At 46.7% G+C, this 11,387-nt stretch overlaps 1 protein-coding gene across 1 annotated transcript in view; it reads left to right on the plus strand.

The window, feature by feature from the left end:
* The window catches only part of LOC144587766 (uncharacterized), a 5,014-nt gene extending 2,046 nt beyond the window's left edge, over positions 1-2,968 (plus strand). Inside the window, exons 3-4 of the mRNA XM_078389013.1 lie at positions 511-649; positions 2,874-2,968. Of these exons, the coding sequence (XP_078245139.1) occupies positions 511-649; positions 2,874-2,968 (234 nt within the window). The remainder of the gene's footprint in view (positions 1-510; positions 650-2,873) is intronic.
* Positions 2,969-11,387: the final 8,419 nt, after the last annotated feature.

Consider the following 11,387-nt stretch of genomic DNA (forward strand, 5'->3'; position numbering starts at 1 on the left):
AAGCATTTAAAAATGCTCACAAAGAAAAGAGGATACAAGTGCAGTGGCCATGGAGTGGCCAAGGCACCCAAAAACCCAACCCATCTGCAAAGTAAATACATAAATAGCAACGTTCACAAGTACAGAAATGTCAAGGATTAAAGTGATATAGGGATCGCATCATGCCAGTGAGGTGGTGGTGGTGGTGGGGGGGGGGCGGAAAGATTGGCTGGCCAAATGAAGCAATGTTACACCTGTGTTGTATGAATGAAAATTTTAAAAATAATTTAAATGATGGCAGAATCGATAGAATGAGTTCTTTTGGCGCATGTCTTTCCTAGGGGCAACCGAAATGGTAGGCAAATCCTTACAAGCAAAAAGCGCATATTTTTCCGCGTATGATGATACTTTTTTTCTAAAATCCCTCCTATCCTTCCTTTCTTCTTCCTTCCCTCCCTCCTTCCTTCCTTCCCTTCCTTCCTTCTTTCCTTCCTCCCTCCCTCCCTCCCTCCCATCCTTCCTTCCCCACAGCAGAAGGAAGGAGAGGTAGAAGCGCTGCAAGCCCAGGGCCGAATCTTCCTTCAGCAGCTGCTGCAGAAAGAACTGGAGAGATCTTTCCCAGAGGCAGGACCAGAAGAATCACTTGTCACTCAAGCTCCTGTGGCTAATGGTATGTGGGGTGTGTGTGTCGTACTTTAAGATTAGGCATCCTTCAGTCTCAAGAGACTATGGTGTCGTACTACAAGGTCAGGAAGTTAAAAGTGGGCAAGTAGTGTTTTTTTTATTTAGGCACCTCCTTGGCCGATTCCAGCACCACCTGGGCTGTTGCTTGGTCCCAGCCAGGGGCCAGCAGAGGTGGCTTGTGGATCAAGGGACGTCCCTGTTCCAAGGAGGGGCACCTTCCCCTCCAGATTTCAGGGGAGTCCATGACTGGTCTATTCAGGAATGGCTTACAGGGCAGTATATACAGTGGTGCCTCGCATAGCGACGATAATCGGTGCAGCAAAAATCACTGCAAAGTGATTTCATCGCTATGCGATTTTAAAAAGCCCATAGGAATGCATTGAAACCCCTTCAATGCGTTCCTATGGGCTTAAAACTCACCTTAAAGCGAAAATCCTCCATACAGCCATAATTTTCGCTGCCTGGTAAGCGAGGAATCAACGCGAAAACACAGCAGGTGGCCATTTTGTTTACCTGGTGGCCATTTTGGAACCGCCGATCAGCTGTTTAAAAATCATCGCTTTGCAATGATCGGTAAGCGAAACAGGGTACCAATCATCGCAAAACGATTTTTCCCCATAGGAAACGTCGCAAAAAATTGTCGCTATGCGGTTTCATCGTTAAATGGGGCGCCCGTTAAGCGAGGCACCACTGTATTTGAATGCAATTCTGTGCAAGCAAGATTAATTACACAGATGAACATGTTTCATTTCACTGAACTTTTGATGGACTCCTGCCCGTTTCTTCGGATACACGGAATCAGGTCTCAGTAGATAGACGTTTCTAAAGATATGGGGAGTCATGGGCAGACGGTCATTAGCGGGCTTAGCAAGATGATGATTCTATCAGTGTTACTTAGGATAGCACCAATCCTTAGATTTTGCAGCCCTGAATTTAGAGGCACAATTACTAATTCCCCACGGAGGCCAGTGACGCGCGCAGCTCTTAACAAGGGTGGTTAAAAACTTGGTGGGTAACAAAACACAGGTAAGCACAGAGAAACAGATTTGCAACTTTGATAAAAAGATTTAACAGATTTGTTTGGAAATAAGAAAAGGCATGCAGAAAGAAGTTTGACAGGCTGGTGGGAAACAGGAATGTAGAAATTGCCAGTTGGGAGAACTGTCCAAACAGTTAGAATCATGAAGTTGAAAGGGGCCTGTAAGGCCATTGAGCCCACCCACCCCCCTTGCTCAGTATAGGAATCCAACTTAAAGTATGTTTGACGGATAGCTATCTAAAACATGGTGGTGTCATAAAACACACGGCAGCGGCGGCCATACAGTCAAACCTGCTCTGTGTGAATATCTGGAGTATTTCTGCCATCGAGGTAGACAATACTGACTAGAGATGGGCATGAACTGGTTTGTCCCAGTTTATCCCGATCGTAAAAGTAGAAGAATAGGTGGTGGTGCTCCCCTCTCCGCTTCCTCTGGCTCAAGAGAAGACCTTTGGTCTAGATGGGCGGGTTATAAATAAATAAATAAATAAATAAATAAATAAATAAATAAATAAATAAATAAATAAATAAATAAATAAATAAATAAAATCAGCCACTCACCAGGCCAAGCTTGCTTGCTTTTCCCACCTCCTCAGCTAATCTCCCAGTCAAGAGCAAGAGCCCAGACTTCTCAGCCCCGCCCTTTTCTCTGATTGGGAGATCAGCCAAGAGGGCGGGGCAGAGAAGCCTGAGCTCTTGCCGGGACTGGAAGATCAGTGGAGGAGGTGGAAAAAGCTACTATGATGGGGCTGGCGAGGGGCTGATTGAGTCAGAGGAGGCGGGGAAGGGGAGCAGCAGCACTTGTGCTACCGCCTTGTCGAACCAGGACGAACCGGTTTGTGCCCATCTCTAATATTGACCTATATGAACCAATAATTTAAATCACTGTAAGTGGGTTTTCTCTGTGCCTGTTCTGCATAAATAGGTCTTATTCTCTGTTTTTAAAAAGAAATAATCTAAGCTAGCACCAATCATCAGATTTTGAATTTAGTGGCACAACTTCTTACATCGTAAGAAGGATTTAGTGGCAAAGGCCTGAGAATAAGAAGCTTGGGCCGAGTGAAATAGACAGAGGCTTGGGAGCAAAGCCGAGCCACCTTTCTCCTAGTCTCCCTCAGATTTCCCCTTACCTCCTCCTAACCTTTCCTGTTTTGTTCCGTATCGCCCAAAGGTTCACTGGCAAAAGGGACCCATCCCCAGCGAGAGAAGCGCAGCTTCACGGAAGACAACGACAACACACTCGCCCAAGGTATGTTGATTTCCTAAAATTGCCCCGTCACTCATCGCTCAAGATAAAAGTGTGTGGGTGCTTAAAGGTGTCTGCAATGTTATATGGGTCACCTTGGAGCAGATTTCAGGGTCTTGCAAGTTCTCTGGTCAAAAATCTTTCTTTCCATTCCAGAAGATTTATCCCACGTATCTCTCCCAACAACGTCTCTCCCCACGGCTCCTGATACAGGCTCCAGTTGTGGTCGTTTGAACGAATCTGCCCAGCGTGTCAGTTCGGTGGGGCAGCTGTACCAGTGGATTCTTCAAATCCCTCAGGAGGAGCTCACCATGACCTTTCAGGAGGTGAGGAGATGCCGGGTGCCGGCCCTCTCTTCTCTTTTGAGAGAGAAAGGAGCTGGACCAATAACGTTCTTCCTTGATTTACTTAAAACAATAGTTCCCAAACTTGGGTCCCTCTTGGACTACAATTCTGGTTTCTATAGCCCAACAAATTGACAAATCAAAATTTTGTTAAAAATTCAATTTGATTCGTATTTATTGGGGGCATTAATTCATATCAGTATCAATCAACGTATTTTGAAAGAATTTGGTGATTCATACCATGTTTCCCCAAAAATAAGACACGGTCTTATATGAATTTTTGCTTCAAAAACACATTAGGGCTTATTTTCAGGGGATGTTTTATTTTTATTTTTTTCATCTGCATTTATTCAAAGACCATCATGTCATTTTCTTCTGGTTGCTGCACAAGGGTGGAGGGCAGGGTTTCACTGAACAAGGGCTTATTTTTGGGGTAGGGATTATATGACGAGCATCCTGAAAAACCATACTAGGGCTTATTTTCAGGTTAGGTTTTATTTTCGGGAAAACAGGGTATTTAATTCATGCCCATATGTAGTCTCATTCCTAACCCCCCCCCTTTTTGACTTTCTTCTTCTTTTTCTTTTTTGGCTTGTTTTGCACAGCAGACGGCCAAATCCTGCACCACCTTAAGCCCTTTGACAGGTGAATCCTGCACAGGACACAGACGCCATCCTGTGCAGGAATTGTCAAAAAACTTTTGCGGCTTGGCATTTCTTTCACCAAATGAATGGATGGATGGATGGATGGATGGATGGATGGATGGATGGATGGATGGATGGATGGATGGATGGATGGATGGATGGATGGATGGATAGATAGATAGATAGATAGATAGATAGATAGATAGATAGATAGATAGATAGATAGATAGATAGATAGATAGATAGATAGATAGATAGATAGATAGATAGATAGATAGATAGATAGATAGATAGATAGATAGATAGATAGATAGATAGATAGAACCACAAAGCTACTGAAAAAAAGGTTCCAGGTGGGATTTCTGAGAAAAACAAACCCGAAGCAGAGAAATTCTGCTCCAAGCAGAGGGATATTTCCCCCGTTTCTCCTTCCCAGTAAGAGGCTGTGTCTCTCTTCCTAGAAGCTTCCATGAGCATCAGCACATCATTTCTTTTGCTGGGGAAGAGTTTGAGTGAGGAGGGGGAAGAAGGCGATCAGAGGCTGTAAATACAGTCCTGGGCTCTGCACTTCGCTCACCCTACTGGACAGCTAATAGTGGAGGGAAGGTTCACCAGTGACGCCGTGACTGCAAACGCCCCTCTGCCGTGCACACGATAGGAAGGATAGGGCATAGTCAGGGCGAGCCAAGTTCTGTGCCGAGAGAAAACCCAGATGCATTTTGCAAGCAGAGTCCGTAATCCGGATAAAGACCATTGCCTTATTGAGCACAGTTGATCCTACCTCTGAGGGATGCACGGGGAAGAGAAGAAAGAGAAGACCAAGGAGAACAAGGCTTCGTTCTTAAAAAATTAAGCAGGACAGGGTTGGAATGGCTCCCCTTGATTCCACCTTCTCCATGCTGACAGATAAGACACTCTTCGTATGTGTTGTCCCTCCAGATCAGGTCTTGCAAAGATGAAATCCATCACACCCTGTGAAATCAAACCTATCCCTCTAGTCCTCCTCGCTCTCAGATTTTTTTCCCCCACCTGGAGGACTTCAGCCGGTATCTCTTAGACCCGCCGTCCTCGGTACTGATGTTCCCTCCATGATGTTCGGTGGGCTTCGTATCTCTCTTCCTGCCTCACTGGTGTCCTTTCTCTCTCCTCAGATCATGGTGGACTTGACCTCCAAGAACACCAAGGGCCTGTACCGGGCACGGATCCAGGCCACCGTGGGACGCAAAGCTACAGCCTTCACCGGACTCATCGGTCTAGAGACGGACTCCATGTATCGCAGCATGCCCAGGCTCATTGCTCTGGCGCTGGACAGCCTCAAGACTTAACCTGGCTACTCCCCGATGGTGATGAGCCGGTGGGACTCCCTGCCATCAGCCGGAAACCCGAGGCGGAGGGCTGGAGCACCCACATTTGTTGAGGACCGTGATGGCTGATTGGCCCGAAGGCAGGGGTCTGGATGGAGGAACTGTGAAGGCGTGTGGAATTCGCTGGCCAGGCTGGTGACGTGAGGGCAGCTGAAGCCTTGGGCTGGCGCTTCGTGGCCAAACTGCACTTTCACACTTTTTCAGATAAGCAGTCCTTAAACCGTCCACTTTTGTGATACACCCACAAACACACACACACACACACACACACAAACATACACACACACGCATCGGAGTTACTCACTGAAGACAGAATGGTAACAGAGTTTCATCTGCTCCTCCTTTGCCTCAGGCAGCAACATGTCATGGGTCCTATTTTTGACAAGAAACTGGTAATAAGGCCCCAAATCAGAGTGGTAAAATTTTTTTTGCATAGATATTCCCATGACTGCTTTAAATGGCCAGTGGAAGCATGTTTCTTTTCTTTTTTAAAAAGTGTGTGCCAGTCAATGGCCCTTTTTTCATGGTGGGGAGAGTCAAATCTGCCCTGGGTTCTGGTCCGAACTTTGCAGGAGCTGTTCAGGGTACTGAACCCTATCTCTCAAATGGGTAACCCTATCTCTCAAATGGGTCTGGCACCAGTGAGACCTCCTTTGCTGTCCAGAATTAAACCCGGAGCGGATTCGATGCCTCCCTGCTGTAGCAGGCGCCAAGTACAATAACGTAATGTGTCGTTGCCCCTCGGAGAGAGGGCTCCATCAAAGTCAGAATACTTTGGGAGAAACTCCAGGTTCTTGGGCCTCAGTCTGGAGAGGCCGTCTTTCAGATAATGTTTTTGAAAAGGACTCATTTGCTTTTGAAGTCTAAAAAAACAAAAAAACAACCAGATTCCATTTCACTAAGCCAGTGTTCCCAACCTTGGGTTTCCAGATGTTCTTAGACAACAACTCCCAGAAGCCTCCACCACCTGCTGTGCAGGCCAGGATTTCTGGGAGTTGAAGTCCAAGAACATCTGGGGGCTCAAGGTTGGGAACCACTGACCAAAGCCATGTTTAGTGAAAGAGGCAGTGATCGGAAAAGCTGGACCTTGAGCATTTACCCCCACCCCACCCGGTTTCGGCAATTCCTTGCTCTCAGCTGCATTAAAGGATCACCTACCATATCTGCTCACTTAGGATTCAGGGTTGAATGGGATAACATTAACCACCATTGCTTTACTCTCAATTTGAAGGAGAGTAGAGGGTTAAGGGATGTGTGGTGCTGTGGGCTAAACCGCAGAAGCCTGTGCTGCAGGGTCAAAAGACCAAGCAGTCGTAAGATCGAATCCACGCGACGGAGTGAGCTCCCATCGCTTGTCCCAGTTTCCGCCAACCTAGCGGTTCGAAAGCATGCAAATGCAAGTAGATAAATAGGGACCACCTCGGTGGGAAGGTAACAGCGTTCCGTGTCTAAGTCGCACTGGCCATGTGACCACGGAAGATTGTCTTTGGACAAACGCTGGCTCTATGGCTTGGAAACGGGGATGAGCACCGCCCCCTAGAGTCGGACATGACTGGACAAAAATTGTCAAGGGGAACCTGTATCTTTTTAGAGGATTAATACATGACTCACAACATCTCTTTTTGCCACGTTTCCTGCTACCTCACAACAGCCATCCTGCTCTCCTGAAAAACTCATTAATTTCCTCCAGCGATGGGATGAGTTCCTGATTTTGATCCTGATTTTAAAAGACAGATTCAGAGTTTCACGACCCCACGAAACCTAGCAGCTGGGCTGCTTTTTTGCTTCCTTGTTTGAGACACCTGTGAAGAACATCCTATGAATCTTCTCTTTCGGGCCGCCACCGTGCCCAATGAATTCCAGAGGCGAGTTGGACTCTTGAAATTCAAAAATCCATGTATCCCAAGAAGTGGGTGAGGCCCGAGGTGGTGCTCAAAATTAGGACCCTGAACGTTCAGTTTGGTTCATGAAACGGGATCCCCTATAAAAACGACCATGTACAATTTTTTAAAAAAATATTTGGGGCAGATGTTTCTTTCATTCCTTTGCTCCTTAGTTTTCTGGCAGCTGTGCTGAGGCACATCCCACTCCACGTGCAAGAAAAACTATTCCTCCCACCTCCCTGGTTGACTGGCAGTTCTACCTGAGAGGAGGGCCCTCGGTTATGGGTGCCAGGCCAGACTGAGGACTGCAATTGCCTCCTTCTTGTTGTAACCCCAACCTCTACTGCCAGCACCCCTGTTTCATTCTCAAGGAAATAGCAAGGGATGGGGGTTTGGCGGTAGGAGGGTGCTTAGCTCAAGATGACCTGTGTCAGATTTATGGGGAAAGCACGTGTGTCTTGCTAAAGGCCATCCCTCTAACCATTGCACTCCATTGTCTTCCAAGCCACCTAGAGGATGGCTGAGGCGGGATTAAATCTGGGCTTGAATTCCAGCAGGCGGATAAACATCAGCACAACAGCCCTAGGCCTGATACAGAGTTATTTTCACCCACCCTCCATCCTGCCCTTAAGCTCCCGGTTGCATCCATCACAGGTGTGATAGGGAAACCGTGGAATTGTAATGGACTGCCAGATTCTGGAGGCCACTGGCCAACTCCAAAGGGTTACATGGACACATATATGAATGGATGAAATGTTCACCCTCTAGGCCACTGGTTCTTAACCTTTGTTACTCAGATGTTTTTGGACTGCAACTCCCAGAAGCCTTCACCATCAGCTCTGCTGGCTGGGGTTTCTGGGAGTTGCAGTTCAAAAACACCCGAGTAACAAAGGTTAAGAACCACTGCGGGAGTAAACAACGTGGTGAAGTGGCAAGGTTTTACATCATGGCTTGGCCGTGCTAGTGGTCCTGAGAATCAAAAAAAATTTAACTTTTCCAAGCTGTGCTCTGCATCCTTTGGCCCCACCAACCCTGAATTAACCCTCTTTATTTGGGGAGGATTTTTTTTCCCCGAGAGAAATTTAGACCACCCCCTGGCTGATCTCCTGTGATTTGTATTCCTGCCAGGAGCAGGCGATCGGACCTGATGGTCATAGGGGCCCCTTCCTGACGTCATGATTCGATGCTTACTGCAGCTCCTTTCCAGAATTTAACCGGTTTGGGGACAATGGCAGGAATATGTTGCTGTAGCCCAGCACTCAGTGAGACTGGCTCCAATAACAGAGTCTAAGGATCTCTCTTTGCTTCTGCATGTCTTGGGCAAGTGGAATAAAGGAACCAGAAACCACTTCTGAGGACTCTTTACCTGAAAAACCCTGAAAACGGCTGCCATAACTTGACAGCACATGAGGATGATCATTATGCACCTATTCAGGCTAATTCAAGTCTTAACTTAGTTGAGTTTCACCTGCGTTTCAGTTTCACCTGCGTTTCTCTTTTTCCTGGACAGTATTTGGTATCGGACTGCGGTCTTCCAGGACTGTATCACCAAGATCTGCTTTTGCGTAAGGGCGGGGGAATTAAGATCCTGAAATATTTATTCATGCAAAGAAAGACTTATTTATTTGCTAAATAAACAATCTATATTTTGTGGTAAACACTTTTGTGGGGATGTGTGGCTTCTAATTCCTTGAGGTTGTCTTACTCTTACAGTGGTTCCCGGGGTTGGGTCCCCCAGATGTTCTTGGACTGCAACTCCCAGAAGCCTTTGCTAGCTCAGTGAGTGGTAAAGGCTTCTGGGAGTTGCAGTCCAAGAATGTTTGGTAGGGAACTGTTCTACAAAGACCAGAGGCTAAGGACGTCCAGCGTCCTTTATTCACCTGCAGAAGAAAACAGAACAGATGCTTTAATTATGGCTTCTTCGATTAATACCAAGACTCCTGTTCCATATATGGAACAGAACAGTCGTGACAGTTGAAAACAGGGTGGTGGGACTTTGTGTTCATAAGAAGAAAAGTGGGAGGTGAACATAATAAATAAGCAAATCTATTATCTCCTGGGTTGGGAAACTCAGGCCAGTGAGACTGAGGAAGATTTGACTTTCCAGTGGCAAAACGTGCCCAAGTAAGGACGCCTTTTCTGCAACATTAGCCAAGTCGGGTGCTGTGCTTGAAACTGGGTGCTTTCAGGTGAAGTTTTAGAGGATGGAACTGCTGTGAAATGGATACTGGGGAGAGGGAGGGGGGAAATGGCCCCAAGATACAGGGCACAAAAATACATTTTTAGAAAACAAATTGGGGGTAGGCAGGGATTCACAGAGCAGAATAAATTCTCAGAGTAGCCCACTCCTTTTTTCATTCACTGGCACTTACGGTCTCAATAATGTACTTAGAGACGTTTGTAAGAGAAAGAATAAAAGGTTTCATTACTTACAATTGAAGAGATCAAACGGCAAAGTGACAAGCATGACTGCTTGTCGCGATAGACTTCGACAGGCTACAGAGTGCCATCAGACAACAGAGGGGCAAAGCACTGAGCAGAGAGGTGGGGCTCTCTTTAAATTCAGAGGGAAGGAAGGAACAACTGATTAGTGCTGAACAGACTAACGGTCACCCCAGTCCAGAAAGGTCCCTCCCAGATAAAGGCAGCACACAAGCAACCACTAGGTAATATTATTTTGACTTTAATCTGACCCCCATTGGCTAAACCTAGTGAGTTTACTAAATTATCACCCCAATTCCCGGATGGAGGACTCGGGTTTTCTGTGTCATCTCGCCCTTCCTGGCTGAGCAGAGACATGCCCGTCTCAAAGAAAAGATTAGTAGGAAGGTGCGTGCATGCATGGCCTAAGCCTCTTTGTTTGGAGAACTGGGGTGTTACATCCAATCCTCAGCTGCCACGGCTGTTACTTTAAAACAACTCAAATGCTCCCCGTCTTTTTCCCGAGTTACATCTAAGAGTAACAAGGCCTGGCTTCCAGCACTGAAAAATACAGTCTGCAAAAAGTCAAACCCAGCCACAAGGATTGGTGATCACTGCTCACAAAAGACTAGCTAACGACACCCATCAATCACAGCGGCAGATCATCTCCCCCCCCCTTATCACAACAATACACCCATAACAGAAAACACCCTGATCACTATAATCACCCTATCTTCTGAAAAGGACAAAAAGCTGATCCCACAGCTACAAACACTCAACTATCCCACACACTACACCAGAACACAGACAGAATTCCAACTCCCGTCCTCTGAAGATCCCGGCCACAGAGACCGGCAAAACATTAGGAAGAAAAGCCTCCAGAACACGGCCAAACAACCTGAAAAACCTACAAGAACCATCTAAGAGTAACTTTCCTGGTGAAATCTGCCTTGCCATGGACTTTTGGACTTTAAATTCTTCACACTGGCACAAGCCCACCAAAGCGGATGGTCCAGATCCACAAAAGCTCACATATTGCATGATTTATTTTAGTACATTGTGTATTAGGTTCCAAAATACCAACGACACCCAGGGCTGTCCGGCTGCGTAGGCGCTCACCTCCTTTGCTCGCTTCTGCTCAAAGACGGCGTGCCAGTGCCGGCAGCGTTGGTGCCGTCTTTTAACCCATCGCTGAAAGATCATTTCCACGGGGACAGGAAGCAACCGTCAGGGGTGCTTTGATGGACGGAGCAGGCTGGGAGCTGTGCCACAATGAACAGATGAGGCCATTCCAGAGATGCCGCAGCCGCTTGGCACGGACGACAGCAAATCCATGCGCTTAGAGCCCATAGAGGCAGCAGGGCTGAATCTGTGGTGCTGTGACCCGAGAAAAACATTTTAGACAGACAGGTCTCACTTACAAATGCTCAGTCCAGACTAGAGGATCTCATCTATTTCCAATATTTCAGTTGCAAGTGTCCCTGCTTATGTAGCCAAAAGGGTACTGGCCAGAATTTGGGAAAGATAACCCCTTTTTGGACTACAAGTCCCCAAATCCCCATTTCCTGCTGACTATAAGGCCCCTCGTTTCCCTCCTCATGGGTCTTCTTTACCTTTAAAACAGACCTGACTGACACAGCCCTTGGAAAGACAAATCGTCTTTTGGTAAACCTTCAAACAGAGGACTGCCAATGTTAAAAAGGGCCCTTGGTCACCCTGTACCCAGTAGCTTTCTACCGTATGCGTCTCTATTTAACTGAAGTGTTTTTCCAACTGGCCATGG

The sequence above is a fragment of the Pogona vitticeps genome, chromosome 3, assembly GCF_051106095.1.
Source record: "Pogona vitticeps strain Pit_001003342236 chromosome 3, PviZW2.1, whole genome shotgun sequence".
NCBI lineage: Eukaryota > Metazoa > Chordata > Lepidosauria > Squamata > Agamidae > Pogona > Pogona vitticeps.